Source organism: Podarcis muralis, chromosome 14 (assembly GCF_964188315.1).
Source record: "Podarcis muralis chromosome 14, rPodMur119.hap1.1, whole genome shotgun sequence".
Taxonomy (NCBI): domain Eukaryota; kingdom Metazoa; phylum Chordata; class Lepidosauria; order Squamata; family Lacertidae; genus Podarcis; species Podarcis muralis.
This window is the reverse complement of record NC_135668.1, coordinates 32,067,433-32,089,879: the sequence shown is the minus strand read 5'-3', so window position 1 is coordinate 32,089,879 and position 22,447 is coordinate 32,067,433. Positions and strand designations below refer to the sequence as shown.

The 22,447-nt window shown below is 48.4% G+C and overlaps 1 protein-coding gene across 3 annotated transcripts in view; it reads right to left on the bottom strand.

Annotated features, from left to right (window-relative positions):
- The window catches only part of CASKIN1 (CASK interacting protein 1), a 111,344-nt gene extending 88,897 nt beyond the window's left edge, over positions 1-22,447 (bottom strand). For 2 of the 3 annotated variants that reach the window (XM_077919179.1, XM_077919180.1), the window contains exon 1: positions 21,896-22,447. In XM_077919179.1, coding sequence (XP_077775305.1) covers positions 21,896-21,989 — 94 coding nt within the window. In that variant the 5' untranslated portion in view covers positions 21,990-22,447. The remainder of the gene's footprint in view (positions 1-21,895) is intronic. The other variant, XM_077919181.1, reaches the window with a different exon arrangement.

Here is a 22,447-nt window from a genome sequence, read left to right as displayed (position 1 = left end):
TGGCTGGGTTTCCCCAGCCACTCTGGGCAGCTCCCAACAGAATATTAAAAACACAATAAAAGATCAAACATTAAAAACTTCCCTAAACAGGGCTGCTTTCAAATGTCTTCTAAAAGTCAGATAGTTGTTTATTTCCTTACTATCTGATGGGAGGGCATTCCACAGGGCAGGTGCCACTACCAAGAAGGCCCACTGCCTGGTTCCCTGTGATCTCACTTCTTACGGTGAGGGAACCGCCAGAAGGTCCTCGGAGCTGGACCTCGGTGTCCAGGCTGAATGATGGGAGTGGAGACACTCCTTCGAGTATACTGGGTCGAGGCCGTTTAGGGCTTTAAAGGTCAGCACCAACAATTTGAATTGTATAGCTTGGCTGTCCCAAAAGCTGGTGCACTCCAGAGGTTTTGGACTACAACTCCCATCTACCCCAGCCAGCATGACAGGGCAAACAAAGAAGTGACTTATTCATGCAGCACATAGCTAAACGATGGAACTCACTCCTGCATAAGGCAATGATGGTCACCACCAGCTTGGATGACTTAAAAAGAGGATTAGAAATATTCATTGAGGAGGATAAGGCTATCAGTGGCTATGAGCCATGATAGAGACTATGCTCTCCCTCAACATTTGGAAGCATCATTGCTCCTGAACACAAGATACTGGAAGCCACAGCAGGGCAGAGAGCTCTGGTGCTCGGTTCCTGCTTGCATATTTCCCACTGGAATTTGGTTGGCCACTGTGAGATCAGGATGCTGTACCAGATGGGCTATTGCCCTGATTGAGCAGCCAGGCTCTTCTTATGTTCTTATGGAACCTCCAGATCCAGGTGCAGTCTATCTAGATTCCTAGGTTCTTTGGGGTATTTGGTCACTCTGAGAAGTTGCTGGACTAGATGGACCATTTCCCTGATTCAGGAGGCTCTTATTAAATTATTGTGTTGTTATGACTTGCAGTGCAAAACCTCTGGAGGGGCACCAGGTTGATGAAGGCTGATCCAGACACTGTAAAGGGCAAAGAAAAGGGAGGGGGAATTGCACCCACTACAGCTTGCGATCAGTTAGGATTCCCTTTGGAGAGCTACAACCCCAGAAGATCTCCCCCAGTCCCTGCCAGGGTTTCCGCACTCCCCGGCTGCCTAACAACGCTGCTGACGATTTGCTCACCCAGCCCTCCCAGAGTCTCCTTAGTAACCCAAGCTCAAAGGCCTTTCTGTTGACTGAGTGGGACGGAGTTGGCGGCATCCTTTGAAAAACACCGAATCTGACAGACGCGCCTCGGGTCTCCAGAGCATCCCATGACAACAGTGCAAGGCTGAGTCATGCAACCTGAACCACGCAGAATGCAACCTTCACTGTTTACGCAGAATGGACACACAAACGAAACAAGGCTTCTTTCTCCCCAAATTCTCTTGCTTTCTAAACCCTTTTTAAAATGTACTTATATATCTCTTCTTCCCCTTTCTCTGAACTCACTCCAGCCTGCCTCCTTCCATTCAAGAGGCCCCCAATACATGCAGAGACACAGCCACAGAGAGTAGCTCAAAAATCCCTGTCTCCTTTCAAACCTCTTGAAAACCACCAAGAAAATGCATTAGAAAATAGAAAAAACAAAGACCAAAACCCCAACCAGGCTCATCCTGTTTTTAAAGCCACTTATATGGGATATTTTTGGAGCCTGACTCACAACTTTTCAAGCTGCCCAAACAGGATTGTGATTCGGGATGCAGCAGCCTAAAGGGTGCCTCTAACTTGGTGTCCCCTTTCACCTTGCACAGCACCCCAAGAAAATCAGCCTCTAGAACAGGGAAGAAAAACAAGCTTGGGGAGCTCCGGAAGCTATGCATTCAGGCTCTACTGACCAGTGGCTCCCTGAGGCCACTGGCCCTGCAGGGATCCCTGCAAGATCTGTCTCTTGCCTTCATAGGGCATCAGCAGCATCAAGAATTGTCATAAGGCAGGGAGTCCCATGCTTCATGTGGCAAAATCATCATGGTCTCTGCCCACCTGGGGCTTCCAAAAATCAAAGGTGAACAGAAGAACAAAACTGTAGCCAAGACTATGGGTGCTCTTAAAAAAGGCAAAAGTATTTAGCAAACACAATCTCCCCTTCCAGAGTGTCCTTTTCATGCCAATAATTCACCCAAGCACGGTCCTATGCAGATTCTAGAGTGTCTGTTATTTCCCTGCCTGAGGAAGGAGTGCCATTCCAAATGGCCTTCTAAATCCTTCTCCCTTGATCAAAGCACTGCAGATTTCTCAACCTGGTGCCCTCCAGATGTTTCAAATGAGATTGCCTTATCCATATATGCCTACTCAACCATTTTGATCTGTGGAAGTGGCACTGCTACAGGTGCCACACGATACCCGTTCTGCATTTGTAAGAAATCAGTATTTCACTGTGGTAGCACTTACACCTTGGAACTCCCTGCCTATTGAAATTGGGCAGGCACATTCGCTGTAGTCTTTTCAATGCCCGCTAAAAGCAATTTTGTTTAGACAAGCCCACCCAGATGTTTAGAAAGTTGATACAAGTTTTAATCCACTTTTAGTCTATTGCTATTTTAACTTTTTGAAAGTCTTAAATTATGGCTGTCGATTTTTCCTATCGATCATTTCATTGTATGAATTTCACAAAATAAAATAAAAACAGTTCCCATGGCCCCAGTCAACATTTTGAATAAAAACACTGCATTAAAAATGATGCATACAGCAACACCCACCATAAAGCCAGGATAACTGCCGGAAGTGTGGTATTAACAGTCAACAAATGCTCTGGCAAACTGGTTGCATCTTTAACAAGCACCAGTCAAAGTTGATACTTGTCTTTGCACAGAAATCTATACACTGCACACACAGCTACACCCACAGCCAGAACCTAAACAGGTGAGGCCTAATTTATATGCTCAGCAGATAAAAAAAGGCCAGAGCTCAGTGGCAGATCATGAGGATTAAAATCTTTATTTTTAGGGAGAAGAACAAAAGGAGGTGAGTGGCAGAGCACCCGCTTGGCATGCAGAAGTTCAACTCTCCGGTGGCATCTCTGGGTAGGGCTGGGAAAGATCTAGAGAGCCACTCTGTCCTGAACCCCGGCCTACCTGGCAGCAATTCGGTATGTCAAGTCCCCCGTCTGGGGTCAATCCACATGTCCAAAGTCCAGACCAAAGAACAGTCCCACAGAGACTGCAGCAGCCAAGCTGAGATCCATCAACAGGGGTTGTTGAACAGACACAGCACCTCAGCTCTGCTGCCCTTTTATAACTTGCATGCTGATTGTAGCATCTGGGCTTGATGAGGCCTATGACCCTCACCTGTCCAAGCCAACTCCAGCTGAGGAATCACACCCCTCCTCCCAGAGCTAGCAAGCCCCACCTGGGCAGCTAGGGAGCTGGGCTGCGGGCCCTTGCCTGCTCCCTATGCCTCAGAGCCTGCCATGTTCATGGAAAACAGGGGTCCCTCTGACTCCTGTGATGGGTCCTGCTACTCTGGTTCCTGTGTACTGACCCCCCTACCCCCCCCATCATCCTCTGTCACCCCGTGAATACTTCCTACACCAATGTCCCGAGAAGAAAGTGGTAAATCATCACCATCATCATCATTTTATTTGTATGCCGCCTTTCCACAATTAAAAACAATGCTCAAGGCTGCTTACAACATGACAAGGTTTACATATTTACAAAAGTCATAAACAATAAATAAACCACATCAAAAAAATACGCAACCAAAGGGAAAACAATTTCCACATAAATTCTAAAACTAAGAATACAGCATTGATATCACAGTTTAAAATAATAAAGGTAAAAAATAACAGCAATTAAAACAAAAACAAAAAAATGAGTCCTCTCTGTCCAGCAGCAACGGCAGCAGTCCTTTAAGGAGCCTGTCAGGCCCTGTCCTAGGCCAGGTGGTGAGTGGCAGGACTGGGACCCTCAGGCGCTCAGCAGGGGGAGTCCTCCTGGGTAAACCGGAATTTGACAGCCTGGTGCCCTCCAGATGTTTTGGACTACAACTCCCATCAGCCCCAGCCAACACCAATGGGAGATTTGGTCAAAACATCTGGATTGCAGGGGAGTTGGGCGAAAGGACCCTTTGAGTCCCTTCCAACTCTATGATTCTGCGGAGGGCACCATATTGGCTAATGCTGTGGGGAACCTTTCCCAGGACTGTGCCACTTCAGACTGCCGGGGGTAGTGGTGTGTGTGCTGCATTTTTGAATGCCCCCCCCCCCAGTGAAGAAAACAAAACCCAACATCTCCCTGCATGAAGAAAAACAGGGAGGGGGGGAACCAACCCTGTCTCCCTCCTGACAGGATGGTTTTCTGTTTGCAAGGAGGTGTTTCCATAAGGGAGGGTCCGAAAATGAAACACACACCCTCCCCTACAGGCCTAAAGTGGTACACTCCAAGGACAGCTGTATCCCTGGGTGTATCCATTGGCCGTTCCCTATTTATCGGCCCCATCAATGCCATGGCCTGGATGTTTGCACCTTGCCACAGCAAGAAGATCCCAGCTTCCAGAGCAGCAGAGAAACAGACAATGACTCCCCTGTTTTGCCTGGGCTGACTAATTCCACCTCCCAGCCAGCCAGTCTGGAACTTGGAGCAGAGCAGAGCACACCAGGCGTCCCAACTTAGGGAGAGAGACACCCAAAACTGGCTGGCCTGGACTCCCCCTCCCTCTAACATGTGCCTGGGAAGGAAAGGATGAGGCAAGCAAGGGTGGCCTGCCAACTCTGTAGGGAGGGCAGGTCTCCAGTGCCGAAGACTCTGCTAGGAACACACCATGCAGAAAACTGCCAAGAGTCACCAGTCACGGCTTGGCCACTACCATGCTCCCATGAACCATTGCGGTTGTTTTCTAGCCAAAAGAGGTGGCAAGGCCCATCCTTTTCTGGAAACTGCTCTCTCTGACTTGGAAGCTATACCCTCTATGGGGCGAAATGTGGCCCTCAAGACCAAGATCAGGCCCTTGGAATACTCCACAGGCCACACATACCCTGGACTGGCCTTGCATCACATGCCAAGTGTTTTTCCTTGCCTGGGACCTCATGGGTCATCCAGACCAACTCTTTGCAATGTGTGCTTGAACTCTGATGACAGAGGGAGGACAGACAAGGGTGTGTCGAAGCTAGGGTATTGCACTTGATTTGGCATTGTATTAATGTGGCCTCCGTTGGATTGTTATTAATGAAAAATTAATAAAAAAATTAATTCAGAAAAAAGGTAAAGATTGGCAGCTGCTGTTCCATCCTCTCTTGTTTCAGCCAAACCCACCACTGGCCCTCCGAAGGCTGCCCAGAATGAAACTTGGAAAGAAGTTTTGCCAACCCTACTCTATGTGCAGGGAGGCTGTAACTACTTTGCACATGTTCAGAGTTGCTCTTCTGCGTACAACACACACTAATCCACAAAGGTCTGGGATCTACTGATAACAGTAAACTTCATTGCCTATTGAAAGGAAGAGTAAATATAAACAATTCTATGACGCCTGAAGACAGGCAACAGAGGATTATCCCACTGTGCTAATAATACTGATTATTTCTTTATTTTTTAATCTAGTCTAAGGATGCTGCTGCTGCTGTATAACTGATTTAATGAATAAACAGGTAATGGTATCAGTGACCCAATACGATTACAAAATGGAGGCAAGGTACCAAACAAGATGTTTGGAAGCCATTTTACTGTCTCCACCTACATGATAAATAGATCTATTTTTGTACTTGAAAATTAAAAATTAATAGAAAATCATCATCATCATCATTATTCAAATATATGTTCCGGTATATATGTAGCTGTGATTCTGGCATTACCAGGGGTTGGAATAGATGACCCTTTAGGTCCCTTCCAACTCTGAAGTTCTATGATTCTATGTGCTAATAAACTGTCCGTCATTCTCAGACAGATCAAACTGCCAAGGGGGTGAAGGCAAGGCAAGACGGGGCCCAACTCCTCCCTCACCCCCTGGTGACAGAACCCTGAATCTCCAGAAATGAGAGCATCTGCCTCCCGGCAGAAGACCCACAGGAACATGCACCAAGGGTGTGTTAAACCAGGTCAGTGAGAGGTTCTGGAGGGCCAGACAGCGAGGTCTGGAGGGCAGGATTTGGCCAGCGCTCCAGAGGTTCCTCCAGAGGTTCTCAGGAGTTCAGTTTTGACTGGTGCCCCCCCCCCAATATTTGAACAACACATCTCTCCAGATCGCCTGCAGTGCTTGTTAGTGTACTGTCCAATTATTTCAGCAGCAGGATAAATCATGTAGCATCATTATTTTTACAAAAGGAGGTAATTCAGCGAGGGGAGAGAGGAACAGCACCAGGAGAGGAGTCTTGACAATCTGGAATTCCACCTTCTCTGAAGGAAGGAGTCAAGGGCAAAGGCACAGCTGGCATCCCTTGCTTTCTCCTCGATAACAAAAAGTTAGAACTTCAGCCCATAAAGCTCCTAACTCACCCGTCCCCTCTACTTCCATTACGGAATCATGCTTGGTTTATCATTCACAGAATCACAGAATTGTAAAGTTGTAAGGGACCTAGTCCAAGCCCCTGCAACACGGCTAAAGAATCCCTGACCATCCAACCTCTGTTTAAAAACCTCCACGGAAGGAAGGTGTGCTGCTCCAGAGGAATCCAAACCAATGGATTCAAATGACAAGGAAGGAGATTCTGACTCAACATTAGGAAGAGCTTTCTGATGGCAGGAAGTGTTCGACGGCAGAATGGACTCCCTTGGAAGGTGGTTGTCTGTTGGAGGTTTTTAAGCAGGAGTTGGATAGCCACCTGTCATGGATTCTTTAGCTGTGATTCCTACATTCCAGAGGGTTGCACTGCATGACCTTTAAGGGTCCCTCTCCAACTCTAGAATTCTATGATTCTTAGGACACAGGTGGCATTGCGGTCTAAACCACTGAGCCTCTTGGGCTTGCCGATTGGAAGGTTGGCGGTTCGTATCTCCATGATGGAGTGAGCTCCCGTTGCTCTGTCCCAGCTCCTGCCAGCCTAGCAGTTCAAAAGCACACCGGTGCAAGTAGATAAATAGGTACTGCTGGGGCGGGAAGGTAAATGGCGTTTCCGTGCACTCTGGTTTCCATCACAGTGTTCTGTTGCACCAGATTTAGTCCTGTTGGCCGCATGACCCTGAAAAGCTGTCTGCGGGCAAACGCCAGCACCCTCGGCCTGAAAGCGAGATGAGCGCTGCGACCCCAGAGTCGCCTTTGACTGGACTTAACTGTCCAGGGGTCCTTTACCTTTTTTTACCTGTACGGTTCTATACCATGAGTGGCTCAACCCTTGCATGGCAGCTGTGAAAAGAGCAACAAATTTGGCCTCTCATTTGAAAATGAAAACTTACACCAATAACATCCTCCTCTACACACACAACCAGTGACCCCAGTTCCCTCCTATCAGAACCTGTACCACCCCATCACGGCCAGCTCCCATCATTGCTGCCTACAAGATACACTTCTGCCACAACGTCGCAAGGAGAACATTCAGAGCTCTGCAAAGCCTTCTCTGGGTTTCATTAAACACGGCTGCCGGAGGAGGAAGTTATTAAAGTGATCAAATGGAACGAGGAAACCCAGAATTAACTGACAGCCGCAAGAGAATGGAGGGATCCCTCAACCAGCAGAGACAGAACATGACAGGTTTGGAAACAGAGGCTGGCTGGGAGGGAAGCGCAGACTCCCCTGAAGACTGCCAGCGAAGGAAGGCTTGGATTTACGTTCACACTCAATACTCCGCATGCAAACGGGCATTTGGAACTGCCCTACACCAAAGTCAGGACAGTGGCTCAGCAAGCTCACGACTGTCTACACTAACTGACAGCAGCTCTCCAGGTTTAAGAGCAGGCATCGCAGAAGAGGTTAAACGGGGTTTTGAACAAATGTGCAATTAATGGTTACTGTTTTGAATGGTATTTGATTGTTATATTCCTTATTGGGTCATGCAAAGCACTATTCTGAATTATGCTTTTTATAGGCTATGGAACTGGGGATGAGTTTGTAGAACCAAGCAGGGTGGCTCCAAAAAGTTTGGGAACCACTGATTTAAAGCAGTGTCAGATATATATTCACCAAATGGCTCCTTAAACCTAGGTTATAAACACCATAATGGAAAATCTAGGGGCTGGGTTTTCCCCCCGGTAAAATTTTATTATTGTCATTGTTGCTGTTGTTAATTTCATTTCTATACTGCTTTATATTATAAGGAAGAAATCTCAGAGTGGTTTACAACACGTTGAAACATTAAATAAAACAAAATGTGCCTGGCACTTGTCTAATTTCTAACAGCGCTCTCAAACCCTTTCACCAAGCTACCCACCTTGACCTCAATATCTCCTTCCTGTTCATCACCACTAGTTCAGATGTCAATAGTGAAGTTAGGGTTTTTTGCATTTGCCGTTTTCCTTCCCATTCTTGGAGAGATCCTTTCAGAGCACCTTGCAATCCCTTTCTGCTTTAACCTCCCTGAACAATTTGGGGCCATCTACAAACTTGGCCACCTCACCACTCACCCCTAACTCCAGATCATTTGAGAACAGCTTAATTGGGAAGTAAAAGAAAACTTTGGCACATTCCTCCCAGTCAACATTGGGCCAACAATAACTTTCTCAAAGGGAGGTTGATTTGGGCAGAGGAGCCATTGTTCTAGTTCGGAAGAACAGTTTCCACTTGGCAAAGGCCTAAGAAGGATGTCAGATCCTAATCTACAGTCTTGCTGCAGTAAATTGGCTTTTCCCATCACCTTTTGCTGATCTGGGAACATAAGAATACAATAGCTGCAACAAATCAGACAACTGTTTGCCTGGGTGCTTTTTCGGGGTGAGGTTTCTTATTCTTATTTTTATTCATTTAATTTCTATATCGCTTTATGTTTTAAAGAAAAATCTCAAAGCAGTTTACAAATACTTAAAACAACAAATAAAACAATCCAGAATAAAACAAATTCAAGCTTCAATGAAATATTTCAGATCCTTCTCTAAGCGACATTTTGCTTTCCTCAGTTGCCAACATCCAGAGATCTCCACGTGGTCGCAATTGGACCCACACTGGTCACAAAATGCGCCTGGCACCTGGCTAATTTCTAACACTGCTGTTGACCTGTGTTTTAATCTGGTTTTTATCTTATTGTTAATGTTAATTATTTTTTGAAGGTTTTCAATGGTCGTCTTTTTGCCAATAATTCTGTTGTTCTATTCTTTTTGGCAAACCACTTTGAAGTCTGTTTGTTTTGACAATTAGGCAGTATACCAATTTTATGAAATAAATATTAAGGGAAATAAACTGAGCTGTTCCTTCGCCTCTCCTTTGCTTGCACATTCCTTCACCTCCGCTAAGGAGGAGAGCCCATTCCAATCCTGTGGATGTGCTGTATCACAGCATCTGTGTCGCGCTTTTATGAACAACCTGGATCCCAAAGGAATAGAGAGTTTGGCATCTGCATATTTATAAGCCTCTGCATTATTCAGCTAGGCAAATGAAATGGCTTTGAAGAGTGAAAGTGGGCGGTGGGATGCAACACGTCTCCATCATTGGAAACAGCCCTTCTTGACCCCTTGGCTGCATCCATCCATCCCACATTCACACACAAACACCCCTCAAAAGCTGGAAGAAGTCAAGCTGCACAAGAAATCGAGAGATCATAATTCAAGGGAGCCGTTCAGTCAGCAGCAACAGGTGTCCAGTGCAATCGATGGAAACCTCAAATGCAAAAAGGTCACAAAGACATCAAGACCCATCATGCAGTGCTCCTCAGCTGCCCACTCAAATCTATTTCAACCGTTTCCATAGCCTGAAACTCAAAGGCAGGTTTCATGGGATTTCCAGACAGACTCTGTCCTTCCGCTCAGACCCAGACCTGCTTGCCTTCCCTTGGGTTTCTGTATCACAAGCCCTCCGGCCATGCCCAGAGAAGTTTTTTTTTTAGCTACCTTGAGCATCTTCCCACTCCAAACAGCAGCCACTTATTCCTAGGAGAGCTTCAGCAGTTAACCCTCGCCTGCCCTATTTCCAATGCCCCTTCAGAAGCGGTTAAGGCATTGCCGTTCATAGCTCCATCCTCATGCTGTGAAGGGATGACTCTCATCTTCACCTATGGCATGGAAGGCGGCACAGAGACAGTGCGCAACATTTTCATGGAATCATAGAATTGTAGAGTTGGAGGAGATCCCACTAAGGCAAAGCTCTTCCTCAAAATTTGACCGATTGATTCAACTCCAGCCTGAGCCTTTGCTGCACTGTGAATGCTGTTTGGTCCTGAGAGATGCACTGTTTTTACTGAGCATGTGAATTTCGCACCCTGTTATTAGGAATGTGGCCCCTGCCTTATAATGAGCCACACCATTGGTCCATCAAGCTCAGTGTTGTCCAACAGTTCTCCAGAATGTCCTAGTCTTACCTGGAGATACATGCCAGGAATTGAACCTGTGACCTTCTGTATAAAAGGCAGATACCCTACCACTGAGCTAGGGGCCCACAGACTGCCCACAAGTGATGCATCTTTTGAAAAGGCCCCAGCCATTTCTCTCTGGGTAGCAGAGCCCATCGAGTTTTCAAGGGGCGACAAGCAATGATGTCCAAACATTGTAAGATACAGAAACCAACATCATCCTGGTGATGAAGATGCCCCACCCTCCTCTCTCAAACAAACTCTCTCCATAAGTGCTGAGTGTATTCGCTACTGGATCTGAACATTCACCTTGCATGGAGAAAACGAGTGAACTCTGCACATGCTCTGCACATGGCCCACCTAGTCCAGCATCCTGTTCTCACAGAGGTCAACCAGATGCCCCAATGGGATAGGAAACCCACAGGCAGGATCCAAGCACAAGAGCCCTCTCTGCTCCTGCAGTTTCCAACAACTGGTATTCAGAAGCATCGCTACCTTTGACCATGGATGCATTGTATAACCATCATGGCTAGTAGCCACTGATAGCCCTGCCCCCCCATGAAACTGTCCAAAGGTTGGTGACCACCACTGCCTCTTGTGGCAGTGAGTTCCATAGTTTAACAATGCGCTGCGTGAAGAACGACTTCCATTTCTCCGTCCTGATGGGAACAACCTGGCTGTACGTATAAATGGCAGGTTTGGCTAGGCACAGATAAGTGGGGCGGTGGGGAGCAAACCTGCACCAGGAAGCATTGCTGCAAATGGGCAAAGCCTTCTGTAAATGGTGGCACCTGTGCTCTCACCTTCTAACAAGATCGCACTGTCCTCCAGTCCTCCAGGAAATCTGAGCACGCCAGCTCTTGCAAGTGAGGCTGGCAGATTAACGCAAACACTTCCAACTCGATTAAGGGGCCTTTCCGCCTGAGCATCTGAGCTTGACAGGAGCAGACTTTGTGGGGTCTGTGCCTGCAGGGTCCTGGGCCCACGCTTTCCTCCCCGCTAGGAACCCGACACACCTTTGCAATGTGTGCGCACACATACGCCTCTCTTTCAACCTCTCTTTTCCGGTAGGAACAAGAAACATTGTTCGAGAGAGCTTTAACATTCAAACACAATAACAAGAAATAATCGCCCCGACGTAAGGACAGGCTCCTGCTGCAGCTATCATGGCTAAGCTGCTTTGGGGAGCTTTAAAGAGATTGTTGGGAGCTTTAAGACAATTAAAGGGGAAGAATCAAGCAGCACAACTAACAAGGAGAGCACTTCATGGCAAAGCAGTGGCAGGGCGGGGGGGGGGGGCAGCACCTGTCTGCCCACCCCATGAAAACATACAAAGAATTCTGCCAGGTCATTCCAAAGGCATGCCCTGGAGTTTGGAACTTTTTTCCAACTGGAGGACCACATTCCCGCTTAGGAAACCTTCTAGGAGCCACTACCAACTCCCCATCCTCCATCCAGGTAAACTACAGCCATCATCACAGACCAGGGACACATTCCAGGCAGTCACAGATACAAGAATCTGCTGGTTTCATTTCCTCTCTGTTTCTCATTCTTCCAATCTTTACTTCAGTCTGCAATTTTTTTTGTTTTAGGAAAAAAGGTGTATCGGTGCCCAACATGAAGTTCTTATACAATAAATGCCACATTTTAACCGGGGGCGGGGGGAGAGAAGGTGCTGATACTGCGTACCCTTGATTCGCCCCAGAATAAAGGCACTAACACCGTGCATTTTCATAAGTTACTTTCACTAATATACGCATTTACATGCACATTTTACCCTAGTACAGTGCGTCCCAATTTTCCCCTCCCATGGACCACTTGAAAATTGCTGAGGGTCTCAACAGACCACCTAACGACTTTTCTGCCCGTTGCAGCAATTGTACTGCGCTGTGCTAGACAATGGATAGTTTTTTATTGCATTTTTATTGCTTCTTTCATTTTCTTCTAGATTGTATTTTCTTGTACTGCAATTTGCATTCCATGGAATTCAAACTGTATTAATACATGAGAATGCAACATAAGAAAGCAAAGAAGCAATAAAAATGCAATTAAAAATCAACATGAATATCTATTGTGGATCACCTAAATGAAGCTCATGGGCTGCTGGGGGGGCCACAGTCCAAAATTTTGGAACAGCTGCCCTAGAGTAGGCCTTTTTTGTACACCTTCCTTGGCTAGAGAGCTGCACTGCAAAATTCAGAGAAGTGCGAATTTCAAAGGATGGTTGTGTTCAGCTGTTAGAGCATTAGAATCTTAATCTCAGGGACAGGGTCAAATGTTCCAGCCCCACGTTCTGCAAAAATATTCCTGCATTGCAGGAGATTGAACTAGATTACCCTTGTGGTCCCTTCCAGCTCTATGAATCTGTGTTCCAGTTCTCATACTCTTTTAAAGGAGTGTGAATTAGGTCGGTTTGCCTTTAAATGCAATATGAATCTTCCCGCTGCCGCCATGCCACCGTGGCGCAATTTCTGTTCTCATCCTGAAGCAAAGTTCTGATCCCGAGGTACTATTTCTGGGTTAGCGGAGTCTGTAACCTGAGGTGTCTGTAACCCGAGGTACCAATGTATAGTGGTACCTTGGGTTACAGACATTTCAGGTTACAGACGCTTCAGGTTACAGACTCTGCTAACCCAGAAATAGTACCTTGGGTTAAGAACTTTGCTTCAGGATGAGAACAGAAATTATGCGGCGGCAGCAGGAGGCCCCGTTAGCTAAAGTGGTACCTCAGGTTAAGAACAGTTTCAGGTTAAGAACAGACCTCCAGAACGAATTAAGTTCTTAACCCGAGGTACCACTGTACTTCTAAGAAGCAGCGAGTGATTCTTCCGGCCTTTCCCAGGTCCTACCAGTGACAGTGAAAGAACAAAGCTCCCACGGCAAACTGGAAGAGACAGAGGCCATCCCCAGAGCACACTCTCTGACCATGAAAAGATCATCCATTCACACATGCAGCCATGTCAAGTGCAGCGTTAGCTGGGCACGTAAACACAGATGACCACAGACCACAGGGGGAGGGCTGTAGCTCAGCGACAAAGCATCTGCTTTGCATGAAGAAAGTCCTGAGTTCAAATCCTGGCATCTCCAGGTAAGGCTGGGAGGGACTCTTGCCTGAAACCCTGGAGAGCTACTGCCAGTCAGTGCACTCTCAGCAGTGTACAGTGAATTAAAAGCACAATTAAAACCCCCACCCTGCCACCAAAGTATCGTGGGAACTGTAGTTTACCCCCACACTACCCTTGACAGCTCACAGGATTCTTGAGGTGTGTGTGCTTTAAATATATGGTGTATAGGCAGACAGTAATGTGGAAATTCATAAATTCCCAAATTTTGATACTGGGGTGGGGTGGGGGAACCTGTGCACTTCTCATTCCCCCCCCAACCCTGAGTGCATTTTGTTATCAACCTTTGTAAGATTTTGGACGGCTACCCTACATGTCACAATCTCTTCCTAATGCGGAGATTATCAGGAATGTGGTGGGTGGAGTGAGAACCATTGTATTATTACCCAGTTATATGAATTAGCAAGGTTTGCAATCTGAAGATGAAAAAATCTGCTGAGTTTCTAGCTTAAGGGGGGCGGGGGGGAAGCTTTCCCAAAAGAAAAATTGTCAATACCTGCAAGGTATGTGTACGATAATGAGGTCCTTTATTGTAAATAAGAATAATCATTTCCACACATTTCCAATCCCCAAACAGATCATTACTGAACAGTGCGTCTGCACCGCATGGTAAGCCATGGTTAAAGGTTTCTTGTGCATGAACAGAGTGCCCTGCTTTGCTCCACCCTGCTAGAGTGGGAGAAACAAACCATGGCCCTTGGCTTTGCACTGCGTCCAAACTGGGGACTGTGGGTTTTTTTATCTGAAGCCAGAGTTTGTTCTTGGTTTTTTCTGCAGGAAGCAACCCACAACCCCAGTGTTATGTCAGGGATCTTTGTCCATCATTCCCACTTGCTAGCAGCAGAGGGATCACCTCTTCACAGGAAACTTTTAACTATGACTTAGCACAAGGATGGGGAATCTGTAGCCCTCCTGAGGCTGTTGGACTCCAAAGTTCACCATTCTGGACCATTGGCCAGGGTGGCAGGAGCTGATGGGAGCCAGGACTCCAACAGAACCAGTGCAGGATAGTGGTTAGCGTATCAGACTAGGGCCCCGGAGGCTAGGGTTCAAATCCCCACTCAGCCATACAGCATACTGGGTGACCTTGGAACAGCCAATGCCTCTCCGCCTAACCTACCTCACAGGGTTGTTGCGGGGATTAAATAAGGAGGGGGGGGAACCCTGAATGCCACCTTGAACTCCTTGGAGGTGGGGGATAAATGCAATCAATAATATACAAACAAACAAACAGCATCTTTAGGGTCACAGGCTCCCCACCCTTGAAGTTACCATGAGGTACAACTGTAGCTAACTAGGTCCTGAATCTCACCGTCGTGTCCTGGCACAGAGACCCTGCAGCTGTGGCTTCGGAGCAGTCAATCAGTTGGTTGCCAGTGGCTAAATCATGATCACTTCCAGGCAGGGGAAATTTACCAAGCCTGGTTCTTATTTATATTTCCTGCAGGCTGCAAATGACTAACACAGGGTTACACCAGCCAGAAGCTGAGTAAGAGAACCTGGAGGCCAGCGCTTCTGGTCAACTTATTTGCAAGGCCGAACTTCCCAACACAGGAGCAGCCACCATGGTGATGCCCCTCCTCAGATGTTGCTGGACTCTGGCCCCCTCCAGTGCAGTGGTGGGGGTTTTGCAGGTGTTTTCTGCAACATGCCATTGGTGCAATAATAGTGCATTAGGGGTGGATTTCTGCTGGGTTGTCCTCATATCATTCTGCTTTGTCAGTTGTTCTGAGAAGCTTCCCTCGCATCACTGCTGTTCAGAGGGGTCCACTTTCAGAAGAACAACTCAAAGTTTGTGAGCTCATGTTTGTGAGCTGAAAAGTTACAGGGTGTCAGCAGGAAGTTGCAGGACATATGCAAATCGTACATGAAGCGGTGTGGCCTCTGTGAAACTTTTGCAGGTACAAAGGGTATTAAAAACGGGACCACAGAATCATAGAATACAACTCTATGCAGAGCTGTAACTCCACAAAAACAATTGTAGAGTTGGAAGGGAACCCAAAGGGTCATCCAATCCACCCTCTAAGCACCTTAATGTCATCATGAGCTCAAATGAGCATGAATGCACAATAAGGACATCTAGTGGGGTCCTTTGAACTCTTCAACCCAAGCCAGTATGACTAATAATCAGAGATTACAGGAGCAGCGTTAGAAACTCAAATAGGCACCAAATGGCTCATTAAACCAAGGTTACAGTCTCCAAAACGGAATGTCTAGTTGCCGTTTTTGGGTAAGTCTTATTTTTCAAATTATTATTATTATTATTTATACCCCACACCCATCTGGCTGGGTTGCCTGGCTGTGATTGATTCTCAGTTAAACATCTGGCTAGTTCTGATGTCTACCTTGAGCTAGTTTAAAAGTTTTGAGAACTTAAGGAAGAAAAATCACTTGATCCAGGGAGAGTCCACACATATATATTGGCCTATTCCGACCTCTTTTTATTAATGGTGACTGCTCTTACTCAGGCTGCACAGAAAAAACATTTTGATTCCAGAAATGAATTCCAATTGTGCAGATGGAATATAACTGATAGATTCTGCAGGATGTGTTGCTTGTGTGTGGTTCTCCCAGGATGCACCTCCAGATGGCAGAGATGTCAGGTGCCATCCTGATGCCCAGGTATCTTCATTTGGAAGCAAGTGCTCAATAGCCAGGTGCAAAATGCACCTGGCGAATTTCAAACGCTGTACTGGAGTTGGAGTCCAACACAATTTGGAGGACACCGTGCTAGTTACTACTGTACAGAAGGGTGACATGGCTGGATCAGGCCAACGAGGGCAAACCTATTCCTGCATTCTGTTTTGAGAGTGACCAACCCCTGACAGACAATGTGGTGTAGTGGTTAGAGTGTTGGACTAGGGCTCAGGAGAGCAGGGTTCAAATCCCCACTAGGCCACAAAGCTCACCTAGTGACCTTGGGCCAATTGCTGCCTTCTCTCAGCCTAACCTACCTCACAGGGTTGTTGTGGGGATTAAGTTAGGAAGCAGAGAACCACGTGTGCTACCTTGAGCTCCCAGGAGAAAAGGCGGGGTATAAAGGCAAAAAAATGAAATAAACCAATGGGAAGCCTCAATGCAGGACCTGAGCTCGACCACAGTGTTCTCCATTGATTCTCAGCAACTGGTGCTCAGAGGCGCACTGCTCCCAACATTGGATGGAGAAGGTAAGCAACATGGCTGGTAGCCACTGACAGTCTCATTCGCCTCCATGAATTTCTCCAGACCTCTCTTAAAGTCATCCCAGTCACCTTGAGCAGACTTGCATATTTCTTCTCACCGCGACGGCTGCCTTCCGACAAGTGCGATTAGCCCCAAGCGCCATCTCAAACTTGGAGCCGCAGAGGTGGACGGAGGTCATCTTGGTAGCTGCATGGCTGATTTCTCCACCCGGCCCAGATAAACTTTGGCTGGAAAGGGGGAAGCAGGGAGCTGTTTGGCCACAGGGTGTGGCAGAGCCAGCAAGGGTGCCTCAGCCACACAGCGGCCCAACCGGGACATCTAACTCACAGGAACGCAAGAAGCTGCTTGATATACAGAGTCAGATTCTTGGTGCATCTAGCTCAGTATTGCCTACAATGGCAGGCAGCAACTCTCTGGGTTTGAGGCAGGAGTCTTTTCTCAGCCCTCCCTGGAAGTGATGGAGACTGAACCTGAGATCTTCTGCATGTAGAGTGGATGCTCTGCCACTCAGCTGTGACCCTTCCCCAAATCTGGAAGGGAAGCAGAGAGTGCTCAAAACTAACCAAGCACCAGGCAACAGGCAACCAGCCTTTGGCGAGGAAGCGGACATGTCTGGTTGTCAGGTTTGGCAACTAACATCTCCATCCGGCTGGCTGGTGCCGCTGCCGTGCCAAACCAGTCAGCTGGCTTGCGGGACAGCACGGCATTGAAACAATCACCACTTCTGGTGCCGTGCTGCTGCACAAATCAGGGCAGCACGGCACCAAAAGACACACATATTTTGGCGCTTTGTGGGCCAACCAATTCATGCAGCAGCACAACCCCAGCTCCTCTTTCGGTGCTGTCCCTAGGCATTCCGTTATGGCGACTGAAACCTAGGGGTAAGGTGCCATCTGGCTCCTAGCTTTTATATCTCAGTTTCTACCACTAGGAGCAGACTATAGTCCCTGACCTTAAAAGTAGGCAAAAAAGCAAAGTCAGCCATCGATGGGAAAAGGATCCCACTGGCCACAAAGCCTGGTTTGACTACCAAGTCTAGACAAAAACTGTGGCACTTAAGGTTGACTCCAAATCACAGGCTCTGAATTGCTCTCAGCAATAATAATAATAATAATAATAATAATAATAATAATAATAATAATGGTACAAGCTTATTTTGCCTTCAGGATTATGATAAGACCTAACATCCAGCTAGAACAACATCAGTGAAACTTTGGGGGGGAGTATCATAAAATAGAACCAGCTTCGCCTTTTCTGCAGTCTGGGGTCACTGACCCACAGCAGCCCTGACCATATCCAGCTAAGAGTCTGGGGGTGGAGATGGCTCCCACTGAATAGCCCAGGACAGTAGTACCTAGATAAAATATTTAATGGCTTGGGGGCAGAAGAGAGACCTCTTCATCCCCCACATGAGGCCTGAGTATCTGGGCATCTACCCAACTCCCATCTCCTGCTTATTCCCCACACAAATGAGAAGATAGGCCTCCCCATTTCAGAGCAACCACTAAGAGCCCTTTCACCTGACTTTGTCACTGACCTCATGTTCTGAGGTTAGTGGATGAGTGTGCAGCGACAGGATCCAAAAGAAGGGCCTTTTCAGTAGTGGCTCCACATCCAAAAAAATGCTCTTCCTACTGCAGCCTATCTAACCACTTTTTTTTTTTTTTAAAGGAAAGAGTTGACCCCTTCTAGGAGGCTTTTGGATGAGGGTATCTGTGACCAAAATAGCATATGAATAACTTGACACTACTGCTTATTATGCATTGTATTTATATCTTATTTCTTTTGAGTGTGTATTTTATTGATATTATGTTACACACAGACATTGTGTTGTTTAATATGTTGCAAACTGCCCTGCAGCTTTTTGACAAACTGTGGGATATATATTTCTTATATGAATAGAATAAGGGGCTTTGGGCAATCCCAGTCCCTCAAAGGATAGACCCCAGTATGAAGGACCAGAAATCTCACATGCATTCTGTCCCTAAAAGCATTCCCCCAGCTGCTACAGGATCCCTTCATTCAAAATAAATACATAGGTTTCAAGTGGGGAAGAGCGGCTGTTATTAGGTAGCGCCAGAGACGAGAAGCCCTCTGGGACAGGGGTCGCAGTCGAAGGATTTCCAATTTGGAGGCAGCACTTCCAGGAAGCGCAGGTCGGTGCATTCCTGCGTGTGAGCGTGAAGAAGCCCAACTCAAGGCTGCATCACCTGCAATCACGCCCAGGTCTCAGAGGCGAGAAGTGTTTGTCCAAAGGCCAAGAAAGCTGCAGGAGCTCAGCATTTCTGCAAAGTCCTGGCATTGGGCAATTGACGCTGCAACACGCACACACCCATTAGCTGGGAAGCACAGCAGGCTGCACAAAGCAGATTTTCCCCATCTCTCACACAAACACAGTGGGCTCAGCCCCAAATAGATGGTGGGGCGAACAAACTCCCTTTGAGTGTCACGCATGCAAGAAAAGCAGTATACAAATAAAAGGACAGACTTCTGAACTTCTGCTGTCGACCAAGGCAAGAATCAGGTAATGTAAGGAAGGAAATCCCTTGTAAGGGGAACAAGATCCTGAATCCCATGGTGATCTGCCTGGAAAGCAAACCCCAGACCCATTTGCGGCAGAGACCTTTTCAGGGGCACCAACCCAGGCAGAGCATTCCAAGATCCCTTGCACTGCTGCATGTCACACACCCCACCATCCTCCATGGCATTGTAAGGGACTCTTGGGGCAAACCGTTTAGATTACATGGTATGGAAAATATATTGTGCTGGCCTGGGTGGTCAGCAATGAGGGACATCAAACCAGCTTGGGAAGGTGGGCTAAAGGTAGCAAGCCCCTCTCAACAGCCCCTGTTTCTGCCCAAGTCCAGGAAACTGCTTTCCACCAAGTCCATCTAGCTCAGTATTGTCTACACTGACTGGCAGCAGCTCTCCAAGGTTTCAGAACATTCCCAGCTTTAAATGGAGACACCGGTGATTGAACCTGGGACCTTCTGCATGCAAAGCAGATGCCCTACCACTGAGCTGCAGCACTTCCAAGACCAACATCCCTGCTAGGGCAACTTTAACTCAGCACCAAGACCTGCTTTAATTGCAGCGCTTTTCTGGACCAGGAAGCTACAGCTCCCCCAAGCACAAAAACCCACCATTTAACCTTAGTTTCTCCCAACAGTTTGCTTGGGGTTGGACAAAACACAGAATTAAATGAGTTGCCCCTGTCTAAAGGAGCACAAGGGAGTATCAGAGTACGAGAGAGACAGAAAGACCTAGTTAGCCATTTTCTGAACGGGACTAACTCAAACCTAAACCAACAACTAGCGCAATATCCAGGACTACTCAGCTGCCCCCCGGCAAAATGCCTAAGGACCCCTCCCAGGCTGGTGTTTTCTGTGACATCTCATCAATGGCAATAACGTATTAGTAGCAGATTCATACCAGACCATCCACATGTCACTCTGCTTTTATCAGTTGTTCTGCGATTGTCCCCCAATGTTACTGCATTATTGCCATCCAGAGGGGCACTCTTGCGCTATAGCGTAACCAAAGTAGAATGACACACCACTCGGGAACACTTGTGGCATGAAAACTTACAAGATTTCAGCAGGAAAGCGCAGGACATGCACCGCTGGGAAATGGAAGCAGTCTGACCGCTGTGAAACTTCTGCAATTGCAAACTGTTCTAAAAAGAGGATGACATCTAACCACTCTGAGCGCAAAACATGACAAATGCACAACTAACAGGATGTCTGGACGGGCAACAAGTCTCCAGATTCCCAGGCCTCAGCCTTCCCAGCCTATTTTCAATGCAAGGCTCAAATGCTCCATACATCACAGAGTATTGACCGGGAATCCGCACACACATCCGAGGACCAGCCAGATGGAGTTCCTCCCACAGCGAGCCAGCGATGCTTTCAAATGGAGTGGAAATCTGATACCTCTTCTAGAAATTGAGCACCAATCTGATCCCAGTTCCCCCTAGCTAAGATGTCACAGGCAGCTCAAAAATCAGTTCCTTCTCCGCAAAAATAAAATAAAATCCAGCCATCCTTGCACGCAGCTACAGGAAAGCATTTCAGAAAGGACTGGCAAAGCCAGGTGAAAAATTATGGTCACACAGCTCCCCTTAGAGCCAGACCTAGCCCAGAAAGGGCCGCTTGTTCTAGGCCAAGGAGGGAAGGATGCCCACATCCTCTTGCCCGTCTGACACTTCTCAAAGTGCAGAAGGGAAGCCACAGCGGGCACCTCTTATCTGGAGAGCAGGCAGAAAGCAGCGTACTACAACCCAGGGATGGGTATGGCGCCAGAGGAACTGCACACGGCCTTGGCACTCAGGCACCAGCTCCCTCCAGGCACTCGGAACCACTTTGCCCTCGCAGAGCTCTTCAGCCTCCCTTAATCCACTCGGTGCCAGCGCCAAGGCAATTCTCTGCTATGTCGCTGATATCAAATAGAAAATGCAACCTGGGGCAACAGCCACTGGCTAACAGGAGAGGAGCTCGTCTCTCACTCAGTTGCACTTGAGAGTTCAAAGCCAGCAGGAGAGACACCCCAGTGGCTAAGCGTGGCACCTTCCTTGCCACCCCCCATGCCAGTTTGCCATGTGAGTGGGCAGGTGGGTGTGGAGCAGCAATGTGTGGCGAGGCGAGTAACGCTGAATTTCATCTCGCCTCCCCCCCACAAAAAACACACACATCACCAGCGTAAAGCCTGTTTACATGGGCCAGCAGCGCTGAGAGTCACTCCAGGGTGGCACTGTGGAATGCCACAACATCCAGCCTTGTTTAGGCAAATGCCCCTTCCCCCAGCAACCCTGGACACCCCCTCTCCGGGGGGGGGAGGAGATGGGCTCAGAGCCAACTAAAACCCCAGTGCCAGCCTGGAATAAGGGAATGAGCAGGAACCACCCAGGCTGGGTGTGGGTGAATATCTGGGGGGGGGGGGTCACGGCGGGGGAGGGGCAGCATAATGCAGAAGAGCAGCAGCAGCCCCCTCCGCCCCACCCTCTGCAAAGAGGTTCCTGATGCCATCTGGGGAAGGGATCCTTCCCCTAGACTCCCTCCCCCCACCCACCCCAGGAGCTGGGCATCCATCCAGGCAGAAGGCGCGCTCTGGGTTGCATCCCGTTCCTATTTTTATTCTTTCAAAGGCCAGGTGGGGGAAGAGGAATTAAATCGAGGAATTAATTGGGGGGGGGGAGGATAGCGCTGGTCACTCACTGGCTTTGCCCGGCTTGGGCCTCTGCAGCAGCTTCTGCACCGCCCCGATGTCCTCCGCCTTCACCGCCTGCATCAGCTCCTGGTCTTTGCCCATGGCGAGCGCGGGGAGACCGGCCCCCGGGGGCGCGGAGGGCCGGAGGGCGAGGGGCGCTCAGAGCCCGCGCATCCCCGCCGGCTCGGATCGGGTCCCGGGCGGGCGCGGAGGTGGGGTGTCGCCTTCTCCTCCTCCTGCGGCGGCGGCTGCAGATGCTGCGCGCAATGGAGACGCGCGGCGGTGGCAGCAGCGGCCGGAGCGCAGCGCCTGGCGGGCGGGCGGGGACCGGGCTCGGCTGCTTTGCGGCGGCGCCGCGGCGGCTAGCGCTGCCCGGCTGCGCTGGGGCTCCTCCCGGCTCCGGCTCGGGCTATTGCCGCCGCCTCCTCCTCCCCTGGTGGCGGCAGCGGCGAGCCCTCCATGGTCCGGGCGCGCTGGAGCTGCAAACGCGACGCGACGCCTCGCCGCGCTCTGCTCCTGCTGCTGCAGCCGCCGCCGCCGCCGCCGCCGCTCCGGAAGGA